This window comes from Sarcophilus harrisii, chromosome 1 (genome assembly GCF_902635505.1).
Source record: "Sarcophilus harrisii chromosome 1, mSarHar1.11, whole genome shotgun sequence".
In the NCBI taxonomy this organism is placed as follows: Eukaryota; Metazoa; Chordata; class Mammalia; order Dasyuromorphia; family Dasyuridae; genus Sarcophilus; species Sarcophilus harrisii.
The window spans coordinates 300,164,984-300,191,830 of NC_045426.1; the positions used below are offsets into that span (position 1 = coordinate 300,164,984).

The 26,847-nt window shown below is 33.9% G+C and overlaps 1 protein-coding gene across 6 annotated transcripts in view; it reads left to right on the forward strand.

Moving 5' to 3' along the window:
* The window catches only part of SNX29 (sorting nexin 29), a 629,780-nt gene that overhangs the window by 483,856 nt on the left and 119,077 nt on the right, over window positions 1-26,847 (forward strand). For all 6 annotated transcript variants that reach the window (XR_004230463.1, XM_031944363.1, XM_012542944.3 and 3 more), the window contains one exon: window positions 18,684-18,824. Coding sequence is in view for 5 of the 6 variants with exons in the window: in XM_031944363.1 (XP_031800223.1) it covers window positions 18,684-18,824 (141 nt within the window). In the remaining variant the exon portion in view is untranslated. The remainder of the gene's footprint in view (window positions 1-18,683; window positions 18,825-26,847) is intronic.

Sequence of the window (26,847 nt, forward strand, 5' to 3'; positions counted from 1 at the left end):
AAAAATTTTGTTGAGTCATAGTCTGATAATTGAAGTCTACAATAACTCTGGAGTGCTGAAAGCTTCAAAATAATCAAATAAATTTAAATATTGTTTAGCATAGTGCTAGTGTTTCCGTGAATTTCATTTTACTACCATTCATTTGCTTATCTGTTATTTCTTGAGTACTGTATTCAGAGAAATTCTATAGCTTAGGAGGATGTGGACACTTTTTTTGGGGGGGGGAGGTGGAGTGAATGGCATTATATTAATTGCATTTCAGGGCTTTCTAAAATAAGATCTGAAACTACTCAAAATGCTATCTCCAAAATGTCCAGATTTTGATAGGCTTTTGGATGGATGGAATTGACCTATACATACATAGACCTTGGACCAATGCTGTGGGTGTACAATGAAATGAACTCAGATTAGAATAGGAGAAGGAGAAGGATAGTGGGTCACATTGATTGCCTTTATGAAATTACCAATGTTTTTCATCTCCCTAGCTTCTCTGAAACCAAGTCCTATATTTTTAGCATCAGTATTCTTTTAGTGTTTATAGAAGCCAGAGAATATCACAAGTTCCAAATAATTCCAGTTGTCAGCTACTCAAAAGGCCACAGTCACATGGTGAACATTCACAAACTATAAGATATTACCAAAAAGTTTTATACAGGAAAAGTGGCAAGGGTATAAAGAGAATCCTATGACTAGAAAAGGATATGTACGAGGCCTATTACAATGGTAGGGAGTAACAAATGGACAGTCATTGTGCTCTGTTGATATTCATGTAAATTTCACATTTGGAGAAAGAGGCCTCTTTCTTTGTGAGTAGATCCCTAATTTGAAGGTTACTTAAATGAGAACATGGATATAGAATTTCTCTTTTATGAATGATTATGAGTTGTATCAGTGGAAGGAATGTCTCCAATAATGAAAATATAGATCTAGTGAAGTATCACTAGACACTGTAAGGGATACAGAAGTAAATGTGACCTTATTTTCTGTCAAATTATAAATCCAGTCTGGCATAATCTCTTTTTGACTACTATGTTCTTTTATAACATCTTTTCCTGTTTTTAAAAATAGAGAAGTTATCACATTATTTTAGACTGTGATTTGTAGCATAGCATTACAATAGAGATGAAATTTGAAAAAATCATATAAGTTTGTTTTTCTTATTCTTTTCTTTTGGATGTGTGTGTTTCAAATATCTCTTATTGGATATTCGTCTTTTTCATTGATGCTGAGGCTTAGGTTTTTAGGGTACATCATTTTGGCCTATATCTGGAGAACTTTGCTTCTTGAAATATATTATTCCATTCCATTTTATAGTTTCTAGTGGACACAGAGTAGTTTTGTCTTATTCATACTTTCTTTCCTTTACATCTGAAGGTCTGTCTTTGGGTAGCTTGTAGAATTTTTTGTCATTGAAATTATTAAATATAATCATTATTTGGTTTGGAGATCTAAAACATGTTTATTTTGTAAAGACAATTCATGGATTTTTATAATAAGTGATTTTTTTTTTTAAATTTAGAAGTTCTGGGCAGCTTCTTTTATTATTTCCTGCATTATGTTATATTATGGTTTGATTTGTCATGTTCTTTTAAGAAACCTTTCCTCCTCAAATTAGCTCTATGGATCATGTCTTTGAGATCAGTGTTTTACTTGTGTACAAATTATGTTTTTTTTTTAATGTTATTGCACTTTCCTTGTCCTCTTCCAGTTGTTCATTTCAGTATATTTATATTCTGAATCTGAATCTGAAGTTTTCTCTCACATTTCTTTGGAAAGACTACTGTGGATTCAAGTTTTTGTATGCTAATTAATTCTTTTGTAAAGACTATAAATTCTGCCATTTCTTCTTTTAAAAATTCTGTCAAATTTGTATCTTGATTTGTATCTTGAATCATTATGGATCCTCTTGTTATGGTTCCATGCCCTATTGAAATGTTGAGATGTTGATTCAGTTTCTTTTTTTTTTTTCTTGAAATATTCATTTAAAACTTTTTTCAATCTTTTTTGAAAAATTATTGCTCATTTTTCTTTTTGATTTGAGTACCTTCCTTGTTGATCTATTTGTCTCCTAGTTTTTAAGTTCAATTTTTTTCTTCTGATATCTTTGGTGGTTATAGTCTTTTTCCTTATATTTCTTTGTGACTCATTTTATGACTCTTTCATAATAGATTTATTCATGAGGATTGACTTCACATCTGTCTCAGGCTCGTTAAACATTGGTTAACCAGTCTGTGAAAATAGGCCTGGCTCTAACTAGGTACTAATCCCCATTTTTTCAGGCCCACTGAAGTACCCATACATTAATCCCTTATGCCAGTTTTCTCCCTTTTTTTGGTTCTCTTTTTGGGCTGTCAGTATTTTACATTTTTTGGTAGGGTTGGGAGAAAATCTAATAGATGTTTAGACAGTTTCAATTGTTGTGGATTTTTCTAACTTAGAGGTTTACCACAGGCTGAGATCAAGGCTTTCCTTCCTTTACTCTTGCCTCCACAAGTAATTGTACAACATCAAAGTTCACTATTAGTTGCAACAGAATGCTAAGAAAAGATGAGCACACTGAACCTCACAACAGAAAATAGAATACATAATAAGTTCTAGGGTCCTGGACCTTGCTAGAGCTCAGAGATTGGTGAGACAAAGGTAAGAAATGTTTGCATTCATCTTCTCTACTATTAATTACAAAGGCTATTCCTTATTGAACTTTTTAGTTTTTTGTCTTGTAGATAGTTGTAAGGATTCCTCTGTGAGGAATTTCATTTGTTGATATTTGGGACTAGAGAAATTGTCTAGTCCTCCATCTTGTTGAGTATTTATTTGACCTATTTTACATGCTAATATATGTGGTAGAGCGTTTTCTCATTCTTTGGTTAAATGTTTGATGAATGCCCATAAGGTGATCTGTTGCTTTTAAAAACCATGTACAAAGCCAACAAGCCTTTTCCCCCTATTAAAACACTAGATATTGATTCCTACACAGTTGAAGAAGATTATAAGGGAGGAAAAATTAAAAATCCTTGGTATATTGCATTTATTGGCAGTTCTCTTAATAGAGTCTGAGCATGCAATCCAACTTGTTACTGGATTAGGAGTATTTAAATCACAGTTCTCTTGACAGGACACAACAGGTAATAATAGTACAGTGTGAAAAAGTTACAGAGCAATAATTCTCTTTTCCACAAAGAAATGTGAGAGAAATGTGAGGTCAACTTTCTAGGCCAGTTATGTTTAACTGTCTTAAAAAATAGCCATAATCTTATATTGGGAGGTGCTGAGTATAGTTTTTCTTCTCTTCCCTGTTTCCCTGATGGATGTAGATGGTGCAGTGGATACAGTGCTGGACTTAGAGTCAGGAAGACTCATCTTCCTATGTTCAAATTTGTCCTCAAATGCTTACTAGCATTTGACTCAGGGCAAATCATCTAAACCCTGTTTATCTCTTGTTTCCTCATCTATAAAATGAGCTGAGAAGTAAAAGGCAAACCACTCCAGTATCTTTGCCAAGAAAACACCAAATGGGGTCATGAAGAGTTAGATATGACTCAAACAACAAATGTATCACAGCAAAGTTGGTAGTTTTCTGTTTCCTTCTCAAGATTTTTGACTTATATCTTAACCTAGGCAGCTAGTGGTTCAGTGGAAAGAGTCTTGGGCTTGGAATCAGGAAGACCTGAGTTCAAATATGACCTCAGACCCTTCTTACTGTTTAACCCTGAACAAGTCACTTAACCCTTTGCTTCAGTTTCCTCAGTTATAAACGAGGATTATAGTGACATCTACCTTGAGGGGTTGTTAAGAAAAAATGAGATATGATTTGTAAAAAGAACTTAGTCTAATATCTGGCACATGCTAAGTGCTATAGATAGGCTTGTTCCCTTCCTCTTCCATTTTCTTCTCCTCCCTCTTCTTCATTTATAATAATTCAATTGTCTAGCCAGCCTGTTGTAATTTTTTCAAATACAGTGCAAATGGCTATCAGGAAACTTTAGATTTTACCTTTTGTTTTCTAGTTTTCTCTAGATTCAACTACTGTTTCACTGAATATATTTTTAAAAAGTAAACTTAGTTGTGGGAATATACATTTTAGCTAAATTCTAGGTAGTCTCTTTTGTTATCCCATTCCTACCTCCATATTTAGCTTAGTGTTTTATGTAGTAAACAAATAAACTTTAGAGGTTGGTTCTTATCCAGGTCAAACTGGTGGATATATTACTAATCCTTAAGCATTCATCAAAAATAAATGAATAAATAAATCAAATAAACCTTTACCCTTTGTAAAAAAAAAAAAATAGCTTTATAATACATATTTAATTTTCTCAGCAACCTTGTGAAATTGGAAATGCATTTAAGATCATAGTTCTAAAATAAATAGGACCATCTATTCTACCTTAAATCCTTCATTTTACACCAAGAAGGTAAGGTTGCCATTGCTATATGACAAAGGTGGTCATCATTAGACGTAGGATTTGACCCCAGATCCTCTTATTCCAGAGTTAATGTTTTCTCCACAGTACTATCAACCCTCATCATTATTCCTATTTTATAGATGAAGAAACAGGTTCAGAGAAGTTGACTTGCCCAAGGTTACATAATTAGTGAGCTGAAGAATAAGAATTTATACAGATTATCTAATGCAAGTTTGTTGCTCTGTATTGTACAGTAAACAGAACATGTCATTCCACCCACAGGCTAACAGATCTTTCTGAGAACTCATAAACCCTAACATTTTTTTACTTAATAATTTTTTTAAAAAGCCACTTGCCGGAAAGTCAGAGCAGCCCAAAGCTAAGAATTTGTGGTCCATAGTCAGATACTATGAGACTCAGGGAACACAGAATGAAGCTTAAATACTTGTGCCACTTCTTCAGTTTAATTCATTTCAGCCATCAGTTAAGTAATATAAACTTTGTGTTAGAAACTAGAGAATATACAGATCAATGAGATTGGCTGTGTAAAAACATTTTCTCCAAATAATCTTTGCATGATATGTTTTCAAGTCCTCACTTTAGTCTGTTCCTTAGTATGAATTCCTTTCAAATCATAAATGTTATGAGCCAGAACTTGAAACAAGGTGTTAACTCACTGGAATTGATAGAAACAATGCTTATATACTTAAGTTTACACCTTTGAGAGTTCACACATTAGAGTTCTCAAGTTTGGAAGATTCACAAGTTAGGATTCAGTATGAGATTCACAAGTTACACCTCCCATAATCCCACTCTCAGAGGAGGAGACAACCTTTGAGTTCACTCCTCTAAAAGAGCATATAAAAGGACGAGCCTCACTCAGGAGTGAGTAGAACTGGAGATTAAGAGAGAGCTGGAGGCTGAAGCTAGCAGAGGCAAAGGATAAGCTACAAGAGCTCTTGGAACCAAGGAGGGAGATAGGCGTCTAAGGATGCTAACCGGGCTATTTTGGAAGAGACAATAAAAGGACTGGACTTTAACACTTGGCTGCACTTGAAGTGATTATTACTCTGAATTGAAACTAAGGCTGTCTCCAGAAGCTCTTCAAGAAATCTGCTCCCAGAGAACAATCATATTTTTCAAAAGAAGAGAACACTGCACATGAACCTTATTTTAAACTTATTAGAGACTTATTTATCTCTTATTTATAAAAATGGTGTAAAAAACTGCCCCCTATAGTGTTATTTTGCCTTACATAGGTTTATAAATTTAGAGCTGAAAGAGACCTCAGATGCTATTGAGTCAAAGTTTCATTTTTACAGACAAAACTGAGGGACTTGGAGGTTAAGTCATAGAGATAATCAGAAGCTATCATAAGTGAAATTTGAATGCTGCTTCCCTGACTGTAGAGCCAGTGTTCTTTCCACTGTGCCTGTCTGCCCGAGCTGCAAAAGATGGAGGCCTACATGATGGTATTGATTATGATAATAATTCACATTTATACAGCATTTTGGGGTTTATAAATGACAATATACTAGCTTTGTAATTGCCTCATGAGGTGTAGTAGTGTTGGATTTATCATCTTTATTTTTGTGATGAGGAACCTGACCCTGAAAGCAGTTAAACAATTTTGAATTAGGTCATACGGCTAGAAAATGTTTCTAGCTACAGTCAGAATTCAAAAGAATTTCTCTTGATTCCTAATTTTCTTAGTGGAGTTAGGAATAACATTCTTTATACCTCAACACATTGTCTTTCCATCTGAGGCAAATGTAGATTGATTTAAATATAGCATACTTTAAGGTTACTTTTAAAACAGTCATAAGATTATAATTATTTGCCAATATCAGCAAACAATTACATCTTCGAGTTTTTTACAGTTTGTAATTTTGTAACTTAGCTTTTCTGAGCCATTCACAATAGTTCAATTGTCTAGTTATCCTATTTTAATTTTCTCAAAAATCTAGTACAAATATTACTAGATATGCAAATAATTCTTCATATGAATTTTTCTGCTTTTAAAAAGACTTTACAAGCAATGAAAAATAATATTCCTAGAATTTTCATCTGTAGGGTTGGAGTGTTCCAAAGCTCTGAGAGTGCTTCAATTAATGGAGGCTAATAATGCAGCATGTAAGAATGTTCACAGAAATGTGATTCCATTCTGCTACTGTTTAGTTCAGTTGTTTGATTCCATTCTCTTTGCCCAGTATTTATAGGAGGCTGCTCTAATATCCTTCTAACCACCACATTCATTTGAGTTTAGCCTAAAGAAAAAAAAAAATCTTTTTGTTTTTACATAGATATCAATCCTGCCAAATCAAATCCCAAATCAAACTGAATCTATAAATCTATTCTCATAAAGTAAAAATACTTTACTTCTTATAAAATAAACTATAGATTATCAATGGAAAATCAAATCAGGTAAAATGTAAAAACCTTTAAGCCTCTAGTATTTGGATTTTTCTCCCTTCCCACCTCTCACCCCCCCAAAACATAGAATTTTAGAGTTGGAATGAAGGTAATCTAGCCTCTTTATTCTACAGATGAATACAGCTTGAAACCAAGCAAAAAAAAAGTAACTTTTTCAATTTCTCACTGATGAGGTTCAGCGCAGAGCAGGGAGTTGTAGGAACCCTCTTATGGTTGGTACAGGTCCTTTGTAAATTAATTTATGAACCCCAAAACTTAAACTGGCAAAAGAAGCTTATTATTAGAACTGATAAGTCGGCTTTTGCAGGCTGACTTCCTTAGTGGCAAGGACCTGACAGAGAAGTAAAGATCGAGCAGAGAAGTCCCAACAGAGAAGTAAATAAGATTCTATTAGGGAAATAGGTGAGAGAGATAAAAAGGGAGTAATGCTGAAAAGAAAATGTCTTTTCAGCCGACAAAGAGTCGCAGCTATATCAAGGGGAGAGAGGTTCCTTGGCATAATTCCTGCTTTTGGGTCCTCTGTAAAGAATTGAGCTGAAGGAAGCTTGTTATATGGGTAGCTCTTGGTGGGGGCTGGGAGCAGTTTGAGTTGGAATCAGAATAGAAAATCTTGGAATTGAATGAGTGTCCCTGGACTAATCTCCAACTAATCTCCCTGGATAGAAATCTCAATCCTGGACTCAACTAGTCCCACCCAGATAACAGAATGAAACCATTTTATCTTGATTCCCTGGGGCCGATCTCTCAGGGGAGAGCTTAGCATTCCCCCAAAGTCCAAGAGAGAGAGTGAAAGAGAGTTTCAGGGCTCCCCTTGTCATGCACTGCTGGTTAATTATATCAAAACCAGAATTAGAACCCATGTTTCCTAGTTTCTAGTTCCCCAAGGGTAAGAAAACCACTGTTAAGAGCAGTATTTAGCCACAAAAACCTTTTCAGATTCTTTTTTCCTTTTTTTTTTTAAAGCTTAAATACAAAATAGAAAAAGAAAAAAATTACCATGTGCAAAACAGCATGAGAGGATTCAAAATATAAAGCAATAAATTTCCATTTCAAGTAAGCTATATAATAAATGATAAATAAAATACATTGTGTTCAGAGAATTCCATCTTTTCTTTGTTTCTTCTAGGTTTTCTTTTGCTCTGTTAATGTACTTTTTACTTTATTATTTTTTCCCCTTCCTCTCTCCCAACCCCACAAGATTATAATTAAGCATTGTCATATACATATACATACATGTATATGCATACGCATATATAAACATACCCATGCACATAATATACATATATATCCATAATCACACATATTTGTATTCATATGCATTTCTATAATACTATATTATGTTTGTTCTCTATTTGTCTGAAGATGGTCAGCATCTTTCTTCATAAGTCCAAGTTTTCCATATTTTTCCATATCCACCAATTCATCATTTCCTACACCATAGCAACATTTTAACCTTATACTCTTTAGTTATAGTTTAAAACAATATTAATTAATATTGTTGACAAATAGTTTAATTTCCCTATTCTCTTTTGATTAAATATATTTTTGCTTTAATTTTGTCTGAGATCATGATTACTATCCTTGCTTTTTTTTTTTAAACAAATAAATTCCACTCCTGATCATTATTTTATGTCCAAATCTATTTGAAATAAATAACAATGGGACAATGATTAAATACAGGAGGTGGTAGAGTCATAAAAGTAGCACCTGCTTATTTTTATTAGCTTACATTCTAGTGAGGGAGATTAAACATAACAATAAGTCAAAAAAGGAAGTTGTAGGATCTTCCTTGAAGTAACCCGATCAATAACTTTATAGTTAAGTCTTAAAGTAACAAGAGGTTTAGAGAGATTAAGTGAGTAGCCTGTCATCACACAAGCAGTAAATACAGACAGGGTATGAACCCATAGCTCTTCTTAATTCCAGGCCCTGAACTTTATATACTGGCCATGTTCTTTCTCAACAATACAAAATAGAATTTAAAAAGGAAGAAAAAAATGCTTTTGAGCAAAGATCATTTCCAGATTAGGGAACAAGAGTGGGGCAATAGTTAATTAGAATAAAATAGATACCATTTGAATTTAACTTTGTGATTCCACAAGCATAGAAAGGTAAGGAGGGGGTATTCCAGACACATGGGTAAGAAATGGTTAGGGAGGTGGGAAAGCTGCATTGTGTTAGGAACTAAGGGCTTTGGTATGAATATAATATTGAATACTTTAAGGGGTAGATTGTAAGGTAAAGTTACAAAGGAAGCCTGATTGTGAAGAGCCCTAAACACAATCTATTAGATAATGGGAAACTATAGAAAGGTTTTGAGGAATGGAGTGACATGATTATAGCTTTAATCTGGCATGGGTGAATATGATAGATGTTGCAGTGAGATACCAGTGGGAGAGCTGTTTAATAAACTATTATAGTAGTCACAGGGAAGGGAGAAGTAATGAGGTGATGACTTTTTCATTATATGGTTCTGAAAAATAATCTGCTTCTGATTTTGAGTATTTGTTTACATTCTTAGCATGTCATCTGAACCCATAAGTCAAATTGTGAATGCCCAGATTTTCAGCTACAGTTAATTATTCATGCCAAAGGATAGGGGCAGATATTAAATGCCATCTCAACAAATAAGATAATTCAAAATTTATATCCATTTGGGTTTTGGCAAGTAATATGCAATTTTTAACAATAACCTCCTTTCAAAAGTAGATTGATTTACCTAATTGTCTTAGAGATAAAATTTATATTTCCCATTGGCCTTATGACTAGAAATGATTGTTTTATCTCTCTTGCTTTCTACTTATAGATCACAGGTAACTTTTGGGCCTATAGATGTTGATGCTTAGTCAGGGATATCCACTGACTGGTCAACTTGAGAACATAGTGGACCAGCAGGCAGTGATAAAATGTATAGCACATAAGGGGCCTCACCATTTTCCTACTCTGGGTTAAAGAGCTTGGGATATCAGTTTACATTTGAAAGAGATATAAACCTGAATGGTCTATAAAAGTTGGGAAAACTTATATATAATCATTTAAAGGGACTCCTTGGGATTTTTAGCAAGAAATTTTAAGTAATGGGGTCCATCTGGAGACCTGACATTGTCTATATAGATATCCCTAAAAACTCAATATAATTGAAAATGGCTTCTTCTGTAACAAGGAGTAAAATATTATTCTTTGACTATCCATAGACTCATGTTAGGATTTTTACTTATGTCTTCTGTTGTAAAGGAGTTTTTTGTATTATGAAATTCTTGACCCCAAAATGTTTTATGAAAAAATGCAAAATCAAAATCTATTGTTGCCTATTAAGCATTTCAGCTGTTTTTCAATGCACTTAAAGCAGAGAAGGCTATTGTTATACCAATGACAAAGAGATTTTTAGAAGTTTATTGACATGAAGCAATTGCAAACCATGTTGGACATTTATCATCAATATTTTATTCTCTAGACTGTTATTAATTCATGTAAATATATTTTTAATACATCCCCCCCTCCCTTCCCTATTTTCCTTTGACTGATGTTGCTATAGGGAATCTTAAAGGTCTTTCAGTGCAGTATAAAATACCATTGACATTCTTGCCTACAAGGTGTACTTCTGAAAATCAGAATATTTTCATGAAAGCAGTGAGGTTTTATGTCCAAAATATGCCTGTTACACCTTACTTTCATTTTGTCCTAAAGTGTGAGACCAGATCTAAAACTCATTTCTTCTATACCTATAGACTATACTCAAAAAATTGTAGATGAAAAACAACAATAAAATGGGTTTGGCCAAATAGTCAGATATTTCATATCACTTAGACTAAGAAATTTGGTGATTTGTTGAATTATCATTTTTCATCTCGAAGCTTTGACATTATGTCCTTTTAACTTTTATTGCTACATTTCTGCTAAGTGGATATGAAGGGGGAGGGAAATTGTCCCCTTTACTGAAACTGTTCCCTTTTGATCTGTGATTTCTTTTGGAATCTCTCCCCAGATAACTTATCTTTCGGGGATGACAGACCCTTTGATTCAATTAGAAATCTTGGTCAAAAAGCACCCCTTTGTAGTGTCGATAATTCCAGTAAGAGATCTGGGCCGGATACCAATAAGCATCTAGGCCTGGGAACTTTGGCTTTCTGAAATCTGAAGCCTCAAGACTCTTTTTAAAGGGCAATTTCCCTAACAGGACTTTGCAGAAAGTCCAAAGCAGCTCGCTAGAACTCTGCCTGCTGAGAAGGCATTCTCTTCTCAGTGTCAGCCTCCATTTCCCTAATAGGACTTTGCCACTAAAGAATTCAGTCTCTATCCAACTGGCTTCCTATCCAACAATAAACTTTCATTTTTGCCAATTAATAATTCAGGTTCATGAATTCTTTCATAAAGAACCTGTGCTCCAACCATAAGGGGATTTTAACAACTCTCTGATTGCCTCTAACTTCATCACCACTAACCTCATCAGATGCAAAGTCCCAAATAGGTCATACCTAGGCAATGTGACATTCTGTAAATGCCTAGTTCCTATTTTAATCTTATCCAACTGAGCAAATTACTTAGCTCAGTTGGAAAAACTTATATGGTTTCATGGCTTATGTCAGAATGTTTTCATGGAACTGGTTGGGAATAAATCAAAGCATCTTTGAAGTCTACAATCCAAGATAATTTCTCTGTAAATAAGAAAAAAGTTTTTTGGGGGCCGGAGCCAAGATGGCAGAGAGGACACATGTTTCATTCTGAGCTCCCTTTTACCCTCACTTACTGATTACCAAATTCAGCCTCTGAAATAGTGCTTGACTGGTAGAATCCACAAATATTGGGAGTACAACAAATTACCAGCCAAAGATAATTTCGAAGATCACGAGAAAAAGTCTGTCTTGATCATGTGGGAGGAGGCCAGCATAGGCAAGGAGACAGAACAGGAATGGTAACCCATGCTGAGCGTACCGGGGGCAGCCGAGAGTGGAGAATTTGCAGGGAGGACTCTACCATAGATTGGCAGCTCTACTTTGATTGCTAAACAGTAGATCAGCAGAGAAGTTACACAAACGCCAAAGGTAGAGTGTACCCTAAATTGCCAGAGTTTCACAGGACCTGGAAACACGCACCCAGCACCGAGAGTGACTCAGTAGGGACCCCAGCAGCTGCCGCATTCCACAGCTTGGGGCACTTGGGAGGGGGGGGAGGGGGAGGAGAGCTCTGCCCAGGGCAGTCACATTTCTGAAGTGCAGCCACTCTTTGCAGCCTGTTTGCAGGATAGCTACTATCCATCTGTCCCTGTTCTGTAGAGGAAGCTGAGAAACTGCTTGCCCTGAAGGCAGACCCCAAGGACTTTTAAAAAAAATGAGTAAAAAAGCAAAGTGAGCTGTAACTATAGATAGCTTCTATACAGAACTAGAACAGATTTCCAACACTGAGGAGACTAATAGCAGACAGCTTCCAGAAAAAAAAACACACACACAAAGGGATAATCTGGTCCCCATCACACAAGGCTCTCCTAGAAGAAATTATAAAAGATCTTAAAAGAGATCTAGAAGAAAAATGGGGAAAGGAAAGAGAAGCTCTGCAAGAGAGTATGTAAAAGGCATATAAATCATTAAAAGAAAGATTTGATAAAGTGGAAAAAGAAAACAACTTCCTGAAATGTGAATTGGAAAAGGTAAAGAACTCCTAGGGAAACAGAATTTGTGAACTGGAAAAGATAAAGAACTCACAGGAAATTAGGATATGTGAGTTACAAAAAGAAAGTAAATTATTTAAAAAATTAGTGAAATGGAAAAAAAATTCATAGAGCAAAACAACTCATTTAAAAACTCAATTGGACATATACAAAAAGAAGTAAAAAAAAGTTAATGAAGAAAGTAACTCATTAAAAATCAGAACTGAACAAATAGAAATGAATGATTCATTGAGACATCAAGAATCAGTCAAGCAAAACAAAAAAAAAAAAATTGAAAAAAAAGTTAAATATCTACTTGGATCTACAGACCTGGAAAATAGATCTAGGAGAGAGAATCTGACTATTATTGGACTTTTGTGAAAATTATGATGAAAAAAAAGCCTAGACACTATTTTACAGGAAATCATCAAAGAGAACTGCCCAGATGTAATAAAATCAGAAGGTAAACTAGGCATTGAAAGAATTCATCAAACACCTTCTAAAAAAGATGCCAAAATAAAAACTCCAAGGAATATTGTGGCTAAATTTTAGAACTATTAGACTAAGGAAAAAATATTACAAGTGGCCAGAAAAAAAAAAAAATTCAAATACTGAGGAGCCACAATAAGGATCACTTCAGGATCTAGCAGCTTCCACATTAAAGAATAGAAGGGCCAGAAATCTGATATTCTGAAAGGCAAAAGACCTTGGAATGCAGCCAAAAATAAATTATCCAGCTAAGCTGAGCATTTTCTTCCAGAGAAGAAGATGGACATTCAATGAAACAGGTGAATTCCATTTATTTCTAATGAAAAAAACAGAGCTAAATAAAAAAATTTGACCTCCAAATATAGGACTCAAGTGAAGCATAAAAGATAAAAAGAACTCTTCAGAACTGTATTTATGTTACAGGCAAAAATAAAGAGCGCATGTATAATTGGGTTTTACTGTTATATTATAAAAAACAAGGGAAGTAGAAGTGGAAAGGGGATTGTATCAGAAAAAGAGGACATAAAAAGAGGGAAATTACATCCCATGAAGAGCCAAAAGAAACCTATCATATCTGAGGGAATTAAGGGAGAAGGAGGAATCTTACTCTCATCAGATTTGGCTTAAAGAGAAAATATTAGACATATTTGGTTTACAGAGAAACCTTTGTCACCTCATTAAAAAGTGGGAGGGGAAAAGAAAAAGAGTAGGCTAAATCGAAGGGAATACAGAAAGAAATAAGGGAAAGTTATAAGAAAGGGAGAGGGACTCAAAGGTGGTGGAAGGGATTCTAAAGAGGGAGAGCTGCATGAGGCAAGTGGTGCCCATGAATTTAATACTGGGGAGGGAAATGGGGGAAAAAGTATAATCTGGGGATAATAAGATGGCAGGAAATACAGAATTAGTAGTTTTAACTGTAAATGTGAATGGGATGAACTCTCCCATAAAACAGAGGTGGATAGCAGACTGGATCAAAAGCCAGAATCCTACAATATGTTGTTTACAGGAAACACATTTAAAGCAGTGTGATACATACAGAGTAAAGGTAAAAGGCTGGAGCAGAATCTATTATGCTTCTGGTAAAGTAAAAAAAAAGCAGGGGTAACCATCCTTATCACAGATCAAGAAAAAGCAAAAATTGATCTAATTAAAAGAGATAAGGAAGGAAACTATATCTTGCTAAAGGGTAGCATAGACAATGAAGCAATATCAATACTAAACACATATGCACCAAGTAGTATAGCATCTAAATTCCTAAAGGAGAAGTAAAAGAGTTGCAAGAAGAAATAGACAGCAAAACTACAATAGCGGGAGAGCTCAATCTTGCAGTCTCAGAATTGGATAAATCAAACCAAAAAACAAATAAGAAAGAAGTTAGAGAGGTAAATAGAATATTAGAAAAGTTAGGTATGATAGATCTTTGGAAAAAACTGAATGGAGACAGAAAGGAATACACTTTCTTCTCAGCAGTTCATGGAACCTATACAAAAAAAAATAACCATATATTAGGACATAAAGACCTCAAAATTAAATGCAGAAAAGCAGAAAAAGTAAATGCATTCATTTCAGATTATGATGCAATAAAAACTACATTCAACAAAAAGCTAGGGGTAAATAGACCAAAAAGTAATTGAAAACTAAATAATCTCATCCTAAAGAATGAATGGGTGAAACAGCAAATCATAGACACAATTAATAATTTCACCCAAGAGAATGACAACAATGTTTGTTGGATGCAGCCAAACTGGTAATAAGGGAAACTTTTATATCTCTCGAGGCCTACTTGAATAAAATAGAAAAAGAGAAGATCAATGAATTGGGCTTGCAACTTAACTAGAAAAAGAGCAAATTAAAAACCCCCAATCAAATACTAAACTTGAAATTCTAAAAGTAAAAATTAAAATTAAAGTTAAAAGGAGAAATTAATAAAATTGAAAGGAGAAAACTATTGAATTAATAAATAAAACTAAGAGTTGGTTTTATGAAAAAACCAACAAAATAGATAAACCTTTGGTAAATTTGATTAGAAAAAGGAAAGAGGAAAACTAAATTGTTAGTCTTAAAAATGAAAAAGGAGAACTTTTCACCAATGAAGAAGAAATTAGAGCAATAATTAGGAGTTACTTTGCCCAACTTTATGCCAATAAATTTGATAACCTAAGTGAAATGGATGACTACCTTCAAAAATAGAGGCTTCCTGTGGCAGCCCTCTTTATAGTGGCCAGAAACTGGAAAATGAGTAGATGCCCATCAATTGGAGAATGACTGAATAAATTGTGGTATATGAATATTATGGAATATTATTGTTCGATAAGAAGTGACCAACAGGATGATTTCAGAAAGGCCGGGAGAGACTTACACAACCTGATGCTGAGTGAAATGAGCAGGACCAGGAGATAATTATATACTTCAACAACAGTACTATATGATGATCAATTCTGATGGACCTGGCCATCTTCAGCAATGAGATGAACCAAATCAGTTCCAATGGAGCAGTAATGAACTGAACCAGCTACACCCAGCAAAAGAACTCTGAGAGATGACTAAGAACCATTACATTGAATTCCCATTCCCTATATTTTTGCCTGCCTGCATTTTTTATTTCCTTCACAGGCTAATTGTACAATATTTCAGAGTCCGATTCTTTTTGTACAGCAAAATAATGGTTTGGTCATGTATACTTATTGTGTATCTATTTATATTTTAATATATTTAACATCTACTGGTCATCCTGCCATCTGGGGGAGGGAGTGGGGAAAAGGAGGGGAAAAATTGGAACAAAAGATCTGGCAATTGTCAATGCTGTAAAATTACCCATGCATATAACTTGTAAATAAAAAGCTATTAAAAATTTAAAATATATATATATATATATATAGGCTTCCCAGATTAACAGAGGAGGAAAGTAAATTGCTTAAAGAGTCCCATTTTAGAAAAAAGAAATAGAACAAGCTATTAATCAAATCCCTAAGAAAAAATCCCCAGGACCAGATGGATTTACATGTGAATTCTACCATACATTTAAAGAACAATTAACTCCAATGTTATATAAACTATTTGAAAAAATAGGGAATGAAGGACTCCTACCAAATTCCTATTATGACACAGACATGGTAGTGATATCTAAACTAGGTAGATTGGTTTCAATCTCCCTAATGAATATTGATGCAAAAATCTTAAATAAAACATTAGAAAAAAGATTACAGAAAATCATCCCCAGGATAATACACTATGATCAAGTAGGATTTATACCAGGAATGCAGGGCTGGTTCAATATTAGGAAAACTATTAGCATAATTGACTATATCAATAATCAAATTAACAAAAACCATATGATCATCTCAATAGATGCAGAAAAAGCATTTGATAAAATCCAACATCCATTCCTATTAAAACCACTTGAGAGTGTAGGAATAAATGGATTTTCCTTAAAATAGTCAGTAGAATCTATTTGAAGCCATTGGTAAGTATCATATGTAATGGGGATAAACTGGACCCATTCCCAATAAGATCAGGAATGAAACAAGGTTGCCCACTATCACCATTACTATTCAATATTGTATTAGAAATGCTAGCTTCAGTGATAAAAGTTGAGAAAAAGATTAAAGGAATTAGAGTAGGTAATGAGGAAACCAAATTATCACTCTTTGCAGGTGATATGATGCTATACTTGGAGAACCCCAGAGATTCTACTAAAAAGCTATTAATCCACAACTTTAGCAAAGTTGCAGGATACAAAATCAACCCACATAAGTCATCAGCATTCTTATATATCACTAACAAAATTCAGCAGTTAGAGTTACAAAGAGAAATTCCATTTAAAGTAACTACTGATAGTATAAAATATTTAGGAATCTATCTGCCAAGGTAAAGTCAGGAACTATATGAGCAGAAGTACAAAACACTTTCCACATAAATAAAGTTAAATCTAACCAATTGGAAAAATATTAAGTGCTCTTGGATAGGGCGAGAAAATATAATAAAGATGACAATACTACCTAAGCTAATCTATTTATTTAGTTCTATACCAATCAGACTCCCAAAAAACTATTTTAGTGTCCTAGAAAAAATAACAATAAAATTAATCTGGAAGAATAAAAGATCAAGACTTTCAAGAGAATTAAAAAAAAAAAATCAAATGAAATCCTAGTTGTACCTGATCTAAAATTATATTATAAAGCAGAGGTCACCAAAACCATTTGGTATTGGCTAAGAAACAGACTAGTTTTTCAGTGGAATAGGTTAGGTTCAAAGGACAAAATAGTAACTTTAATAATATCATGCTTGACAAACCCAAAGACCCCAGTTTTTGGGAAAGAATTCAGTGTTTGATAAAAACTGCTGGGAAAATTGGAAATTAGTATGGCAGAAACTAGGCATTGACCCACACTTAACTCCATACACCAAGATAAGATCAAAATGGGTTCATGACCTAGGCATAAAGAATGAGATTATAAATAAATTAGAAGAACATAGGATAGTTTACCTCTCAGACTTGTGGAAGAGGAAGGAATTTATGACTAAAGAAGACCTAGAGATTATTATTGATTACAAAATAGACGATTTTGACTATATCAAATTAAAAAGGTTTTGTATAAACAAATATACATATATATTATATTTAACATATACTTTTATATATTTAACATGTATTGATCTACCTGCCATCTAGGGGACAGGGTGGGGGGAAGGAGGAGTCAGTGCTGAAAAATTACCCATGCATATATTTTGTAAATAAAAAGCTATTAACAAAATTAACATTAAAAAAAAGAAAGAAGTTTTGAAAACATTTATATTGAATGAGGATAGATTACACGTGTAGTTTGTTTTCCATTTTGATCAAGTCAGGCAACCATCGAACTTTGGATGATATTATATTTGTCTTCATGTTTGGTAATGTTACATGGCAATAATGAGTATGTTCTGTACTGATTAACTATGGATATCTTTAAGCCATGTGGTATAGTAAAGAAAGCACTGAGGAAGGCAGAGGATTTGTGTTTAAATTCTGGATACTCCATCTTCTATCTTCTTACTTTTGTAGAGCTTATTTGCCTTGCCAGACATGACCTCCTTTTTCACCTCTGCCTCATATAATCCCTAGTTTACCTCAAAGTTCAGCTCAAGTACTAAGTCCTGTAGGAAGACTCTCCTTTTCTATCCATTTACAAATTTTCTCCCCTTTAGTTTCTTTGTATTTCATTTTCTGTGTACATATTGTTGCTTCTTTCTTCCCTCATAAGAATTTAAGACTCTGAGGACCAGAGACTTAATTTTTTTGTCTTTGTAGACCCAGTATCTGACACAGTGTCACTGTGTCAGCCACCATAATAGGTATTTAAATATGCTTATTGAATGAATGAGTAAAAGGAGGATATGGACTACATCAGTTGTATAAAAGTCAACTAGAAATAAATCTCTGCATATTGAATTAGAAAACCACAAATTAATATTATCTACCTTGTGCCATATTTTTATTTACTTATTTTTTAAAGCTTTTCCCTATTACATTTTAATCAGATTCAGACTGCTTTTGGGAGTTCTGAACTAGATTACTTTTAATGACCACTAAAAGCTATAGCTCTGTGTTCCTATGATAGTAAATCCCCGTGGATGAAGATCCTGAATGCTCTTTTATCAAAAGTGTTTTAAGAAGCACTCTTAATGTGCTTTTTCTACCTAATGTTTAATGTTTTTCTATCTTTTCCTGACAGGTCTATATCAGGATAAAGGATGATGAATGGAATGTATATAGAAGATATGCAGAATTCAGGAGTTTGCATCACAAATTACAGAACAAATATCCTCAAGTGAGAGCCTACAGTTTTCCTCCTAAAAAGGCCATTGGAAATAAGGTACCCTATCAGGAAAGCGAATTGCCATTTTTGTTTGTGTCATTCAGTTAATCTACATTTTAATACTGTATTCTAATTTTAAGAGATGAAATTTGTCAAACTTGGGAAGAAAATAGTTTTGGTAAATTCTTATTTTTTTCCATTTTGGGAATTAATCTGTAGACACTTCTTTACCAAATTTATTGTGGCAATCTATGATTAGAGTTAATCATAATTCATTTGTTTCATGTGTGTTTGTTATACTGCATTACAGTACAACAATTGATTGATTGAAATTCAAGAAATGATTGAAGATAACAGTTAGCTACTGATTTGCATCTAATATTAAAACGTGTTTTATCAGTGTTTCTCATATTAAAATCAGATTAGAAAACTAATTTAATTATAATATAACAAATACCAAAGAAAGAAAAAAAATTTCTCTATCAAATACTTTTTAGTCTCTTATCAAATAAATCATTTTTATCTGTTAAGAAAATATGTATTCTTTTTTCCCTCCTGAGGCAGTTGGGGTTAAGTGACTTGCTCAGGGTCATACAACTAGAAAGTGTGAAGTGTCTGAGGCTAGATTTGAACTCAGGTCCTCCTGACTTCAGGGGTGGTGCTCTATTCACTGCACCACCTAGCTGCCCCCTGTTAAGAAAGTATAGAATTAGACCCATAAAAATGTGAAATTTGAAAATTCTGTAAGATAATTTTGATTTGCCAACACCATGAAAGAGCAAAATATTTCTTTAAAAAGAGAAAAAATTGTATAAACTTCATTTTTAGGCTATGACAAATCTTGGGATCCTTCCAGAATTTCTCCCAATGCTTTAAAATTGCAACTTGCTCAACCAGTAGTAGGAAAAATCTATTATATGTCATGTTTCTTAAAAATAAGATTATTATTCTGTAACTATTAGAGAGGCAGATTGACTTAGTAGATACAGAACTAGCCTCAAAGTCAGGAAGACCTGTATTTACATCCTATATCTTATACATATGTAATGTCTTTGTGACTCTCGGCCTGATACTCAACCTTTCATTGTTACAGTCAACTTTCTAAGACAGAATTTCTATTTTAAAATTTTTTGTAAATCTTTCTAGGTTTTATTTTTGTTCTGAAAGCATCCTGATCTTCATTTTTAGCACATTATTCCATCACAATAATATAACACAATGTGGTTAGTCAATTGATGTCAATGTCCTCAATTACTAATTCTTTATCAGTATAAAAACGTATTGCTGTAAATTTTTTGCATATACTGATGCTTTTCCTTTTTTTTGTTAATTTCTTTGAGCTATAAAACAACTAGTGTTATTGCTAGGTTCAAGAGTATACATAGTTTTATAGCCCTTTGGACTTAGTGCCAAATTGTACAGAGTAGCTTAGTTTACAAGTCCACCAATAGCATATCATTATCCCAATTTTCCCACACCCTCTCCAACATAAGCAATTTTGATTTCATGTCATATTAGCTAATCTTGTATGTGTGAGGTGGTACCTTAGAGTTGTTTTAATTCAGCATTTCCTTAGTCAGTAGTGATTCCCCTTTTTATGAATATAAATAATTTGTATTTTTTCATCTGAAAACTGCTGGTCCATATACTTTGACTATTTATCAACTGGGGAAGGGCTAATATTCCTACAAGTTTGACTCAGTTCTCTGTATATTTAAAAAATGAGGTCTTTATCAAATAACTTCACAGTTATGATTATAACTCTTTCCCTCTTTTTTAGTTTTACTCTATCTTCTCTTCTTGTTACTTCTCAAAAGTTCTTTGCTTGTGACCAGTACCTCCTCCAATTTTCCCTTCTTTCTCTATTGACCTCCTCCCCTTCTCTTATCTCCTTCCCTTCCTACTTTCCTGTAGAATAAAGTGTTTCCATATCCAACTTATTGATGATTTTTTCTTTTATTTTTTAAAAAAATTATTTCTTCTTAATACACATTGCTTTTATGAATCATGTTGGAAGAGAAAAATCATAGCAAAATCAAAGCCAAAAAAACAAAACAAAACAAAAAAACTATGAGAGAGGAAAAAAAAAAACAGAAAAAAGTGAACATAGGTTATATTGATTCATATTCAATCTCCATAATTCTTTTTCTGAATCCAGATGGCATTTTCTGTCTGAAGTCTGTTGGGATTCTTTTGGATTACTGAATCACTGAAAAGAATCAAGTCTTTTATAATTGATTATTGCATATTCTTGCTGTAATTGTATATAGTGTATTCCTGGTTCTATTTGTTTTGCTCAGCATCAATTCATGTCAATCTTTCCAAGTCTTTCTAAAATTGGATTATTTATCATAGAACAATAATATTCCTTAACTTTCATATACCACAACTTATTCAGCTACTCCCCAATTGATGGGCATCCACTCCTTTTCCAATTCTTTGCTACCACAAAAAGAGCTGCTACAAACATTTTTGTACATGTTGGGCTTTTTCCCTTCTTTATGATTTCCTTGGATTTATTGACCCAGTAATGGCACTGCTGGTGTCAAAGGATATGCACTGTTTGATAGCTCTTTAGGCATTTCACCGCTCCACCAATAATGCATTAGTGTCCCAGTTTTCCCACATCCTACATTATCATTATCTTTTCCTGTCATCTTAGCTAATCTGAGAGGTGTGAGGTGATACCTCAGAGTTGTTTTAATTTGCATTTCTCTAATTAATAGTGATGGAGAGCATTTTTTCATGTGACTATAGATGGCTTTAATTTTGTCATGTAAAAATTATCTGTTCATATCTTTGACCATTTATCAATTGGGGAATGACTCATATTTTATAAATTTGACACAGTTCTTTATATAGTTTAGAAAAGAGACCTTTATCAGAAATACTGGGTGTAAATATTTTTTCCAACTTTGTACTTCCCTTTTAATCTTGTTTCTGTTGGTTTTGTTTTATGCAGAAACTTTTAAATTCAGTGTTATCAACGTTGTCCAATTTGTCTTTTATAATGTCTCTAGTTCTTTGGTGTTAAACTTCTCCCTTCTCCAAAAATCTGATAGATAACTTATCCCTTGTTCTTCTAGTTGTTTTTTTTTAATGTTATCATCCTTTATGCCCAAAATCGTGTACTCATTTTGACCTTATTTTGGCATGGGGTATGAGATGTAGGTCTATGCTGAGTTTCTGAAATAGTACTTTCTCATTTTCCAAGCAATTTTTATCAAATAGTGAGTTCTTATTCCAAAGCTAGAGTATGAGGGTTTATGAAATACTAGATTACTATAGGCCTTGATTATTGTATTTTGTATATCTAATCGATTCCACTGATCTATCATTCTATTTCTTAACCAATACCAAATGGTTTTGAATGACTGCTGCTTTATAATATAGTTTTAGGTTTGCTATTGCTAAGCCATCTTTGGGGGGGGGGGTGGTGTTTCATTAATTTCCTTGATATTCTTGACCATTTGTTCTTCCAGATGAATTTTGTTATTTTTTCTAGTTCTATAAAATAATTTTTTGTCAGTTTGCTTGGTATGGCACTGAACAAATACACAACCAATTTAGGCAGAATTGTCCTTTTTATTATATTAGCTCGGCCTACCCATGAGCAATTAATATTTTTCCAGGTGTTTAGCTCTAACTTTATTTGTGTGAGAAGGGTTTTGTAATTGTCTTCAATTTATTTCTCAGCATATATAACATATATTGGAGTACTTGCCATCTAGGGGAGGGGATGTGGTGGTAGGAGGGATTGGAACATAGCGTTTTGCAAGGGCTAATGTGTAATGTCTGGACTGGCTCTCTGGAGAATCTCAGGATCAGCCCGAGTCCTTGGTCTTAGTGGAGGAGTGAAGGAGGCAGGACAGCCACCACGGGGCTGGTCAAAGATGGTGTTCAGAGTCTGGAATCTGGGATCTTCTCTTGTGTCTGTGGCTGAGAGAGCCAGTTGTCCCAGCCCTTAAATACTTCAGTAAGATTACATCACTACAACCAACTAAGTATATGCTTAGCTATAAATACCTTGTTGACTTAGATTTAAGTACCCTTTTTCAGAGTTCCATCCCTCGAATTGTCCATGCATATGTTTTGAAAAGTAAAAAGCTTTAATAAAGAAAAAAAATTAATTGTGTTCATATAGTTCTTGGGTTTGTCTTGATAGGTAAGACCCCCAAATATTTTATTCTGTCTACAGTTATTTTAAATGGAATTTATCTTTTGCTGATGGGCTTTGTCAGTAATATACTGAAATGCTGATGATTTAGGTGGGTTTATTTTATATCCTGCAACTTTTCTAAAGCTGTGAATTGTTTCTAGTAGGTTTTTGGATGCTTTTCTAGGATTCTTTAAGTATATCATCATATCATCTGCAAAGAATCTCCTCATTGCCTTTTCTAATTCCTTTAATTTCTTTTTTTTTATTGCTAAAGCAACCTTTCTAGTAGTACACTGTTTTATAATAGTGGTGATTATGGGCATCCTTGTTTTACCCCTAATCTTTTTGGGAATTCATCCCCAAATTCTGTCCATTACAAATAATGTTTGCTGTTAGTTTTAGATAGATACTGTTTATTATTTTAAGGAAAGCTCCCTTTATCCCTATGTCCTCTAGTATTTTTTAATAGGAATGGGTGATGTATTTTGTCAAAAAGGTTTTTCTGCTTCTGTTGAGATTATTGTATGATTTCTGTTGGTTTTGTTATTGATATGGTTGGTTTTGGTGATAGTTTTACTGATATTGAACTAACCCTGCATTCCTGGTGTAAATTCCATTTTGTCTATTATTTCCCTCCATCCTATTTTCTCTATATATATACTTTTGTTCTCTTTCCCCCTTGTCTTTATGAATATTTTTTTTACCTACTCTACTCATTATCTTATCTTCTATCACCCCTCCCCCTTCTCTTAGTAGTATTTTTTTAAACTGACCCCATCCACTACCTTATTTTCTATCACTCCTTTCCCCCTTCTCTTACCTTTTTTCCTAGTGTTCTACCTTTCCCTTTCCTTTTCTTTCCACTGTCAACTCTTACTTCTTTATAGAGTTAGATAAATTTCTTTACCTAAAAGAATGATTAAATTATTCCCTCTTAAGAGCTAAAACTGATGAGATCAATTTTCAGACTATGCTCATTCCTCTCTTCTTTCCCTCCATTGTAATAGGTCTTTTGCACATTTTTATGTGATTGACTTTGTCCCATTATTCCTCCCCTTTACTCTTTCCAATACAGACCTTTTCCCACCCCTTAATGTCTTTTGGGGTTTTTTTTTCTTTAATTTCATCACATCAGGGTTCATTCACTACCATAATTTCAATCCATGTGATACCTCCCTTTAGTTGTCCTAGTAACAGGTACAGTTCTCAGTAGTTACAGATATAATTTTCCCATCTAAGGATGTAAACAATTTAACTTTTAAATTATATATATATATATATATATATCTTGAGTCCTGTGTTTATAGATTAAATTTTGTTTAGTTCTGGTTTTTTATTTCTTTTCTCTTTTTTTCTGAAGCCACTGGGGTTAAGTGACTTTCCCAGGGCAAGTGTTAAGAAGTGTTAAGTATCTGAGGTCAAATTTGAACTCAGGTCCACCTGACTTAAGGGCCTGTGCTCTACCCACTGTGCCACCTAGTTTCCCCAGTTCTGGTTTTTTCAATAGAAATGACTGAAAGTCTCTTACTTCATTGAAGATCCATTGCCTCCCCGAAAGATGATACTGAGTCTCTCTGGCTAGTTAATTCTTGGTTGTAACACTAACTCCTTTGTCTTCTGGATATGGTGTTCTAGACCCTCTGATCTTTTATTATAGAAGCTGTCAGATCTTGGGTAATCCTGACTATTGCTCCTTGATATTTGAATTGTTTTTGTCTGGCAGCTTGCAATATTTTTTCCTTGAGATTGTTGGAGTTTCACAGCAAAGATCCTTGTGGGATCTCTTTCTGAAGGTGATTTATGGATTCTTTCAATGAGTATTTCTATGTCTGTTTTTAGAATATTAGGGCAGTTTTCTTTAATGATCTCTTAAAGAATGCTATCTATCTATTCTCTTTCTCTGGTCATGGCCTTAAGGTAGGCCAATGATTTTTAAATTATCTCTTCTGGATCTAATTTCCAAGTGGGCTGTTTTTTTTTCTAATGAGATATTTCACATTTTCTTCCATTTTTAATTCTTTTTAGTTTGACTGAATCACTAGCTTCCATTTGCCCCATTCTAATTTTTAATGTGTAATTTTCTTCAGTTAACTTTTGTATCTCTTTTTCCATTTGTTTAATTTTACTTTTGAAGGTATTTTCTTCAGTGGATTTTTTTTGCATTTGGCCAATTGTATTTTTTAAAGAATTGTTTTCTTCAGTCAATTTTCCCCCTTCCTTTTCCAAGTTGTTAACTCTCCATTTCCTAGCTCTTATTTCTTTTCTCATTTTTTCTTCTACCTCTCTTATTTGCCTTTTAAAGTCTTCTGTGATCACTTCTTTGGGCTTTATATCATTTTTTGAGATTTCCTCTGTGGATATTTTATCCTTATCTGAATTGATGTTTTGGTCTTCCTTGTCATCCACCATAGTAGCTTTCTATGGTCAAAGTTATTTTCTGTTTCTTACTCATTTTCTTTCTTTTTCTTTTGGTATTTCCTCTCTTTTTTTGCTTTTATAGTTGAGCTCTGTTCCTGGAATAAAAAGGGGATGCTGTTCCTGTGCTTCCCTGTGCAGCTTCGAGTCTTGGCTTTGAGCAGAAGGGCCTCTTGTGTTGGGGGAGGGGGGAGGGGTAGCTTTACCTACACTTTTTCAGAAAAAATTTTGATATCCCAGAGTTTGCTTTCTGAACTGGCACTGGAAGCTGCCTCACTGGCTCCTCTACTGATCCAGGAATAAGGGTCTTAATTGCTGATTTGCTGTGACTATGACCTTCTCACCAGCTTTCCCAGAGTCTCTCTGACCTGGGCTAAACAACCTTTTCATCCTAGTGAGACTGACCATTCTTGAAGTTTTTCCAGTCTATCTTGAGCTGAAAATGATTTCATTCAGTCAGACTCTGTTCAGAAGTTTGGTTTCATGTCTTTTTCCAGGGAATCTGGGAGAGCTTGAACAGCTTCCTGGCTTTATTCTGCCATTTTGGCTCCACCCCTGGAAGTCTTCTAAGGCTAATTTCTAAGAAAATTCTAATCTCTACTGGTAGTGTTTTTGTTCCTCACTTAGAATTTCCCATACTAATGAAATCACATATCTGTTTTTAAAAGTAATTATTTTATTTTAAGACAGTTCTTTTTTTAAAAAATCACATTGAACAAATCTGGCAAGAATTCCCATTTAATTCATTGTGCCTATCATTATAAAATGATTTTGGTAACAGAGATTGTTCTCACAGAGTTGATGGTGATTGCCCTTTGTTCTTGAAGAGGACCAAAACTGTTGAGTTGTAGTGATCTGCTTGATCAGACCAATATGAACTCAAGAACTCTTTGCCACTGATTTGCCAATTAGTCCCAAATACTACAAACATGAAGTACATGTTTATGAATTGTCAGGAAGTATATTATGTGTTGTTGATTATACAACTTGCTAGGTAGGTTACCACCTTGCTTTTTGGGAAGTTAACTAATTGTGACTATGTCCACATACATAATAGCAAAGATCCATCTCTGTCAATTCTCAGAATGAGTTTTCAAGTTAAGTTTATATAAGAAGGGTACAGCTGTTTGTGTTTTATCCTCCTGATCCTTTATATAAATATTTGAACTTTGCCTTGAAAGGTGACATTACTTATGCATCCTATCTCTTAACTCTTAGAAGGTATGCTTAGTGATACTTGTAGATAAAAGCTTTCATTTCTGACTAAATATCTTATTCCCTTCTACTTTGATGTCATGAGTGGGAATAAGTTAGGAGGAGGGCGTTATGTTATGTTGCTATTCAGGTATATGATACTTGCTAATTTATTAAGAAGTACTAGAATGAGGATCTTCTTTTCCTGCCCTCCTGTCACCTCACCCTTTTAATTTCCTGTCCAATAGTAATTGTACTTTGACTCCCTCTTTTCTTTTCCTTTTGGCTGAGTAAGATATAATTGCTTCCTGT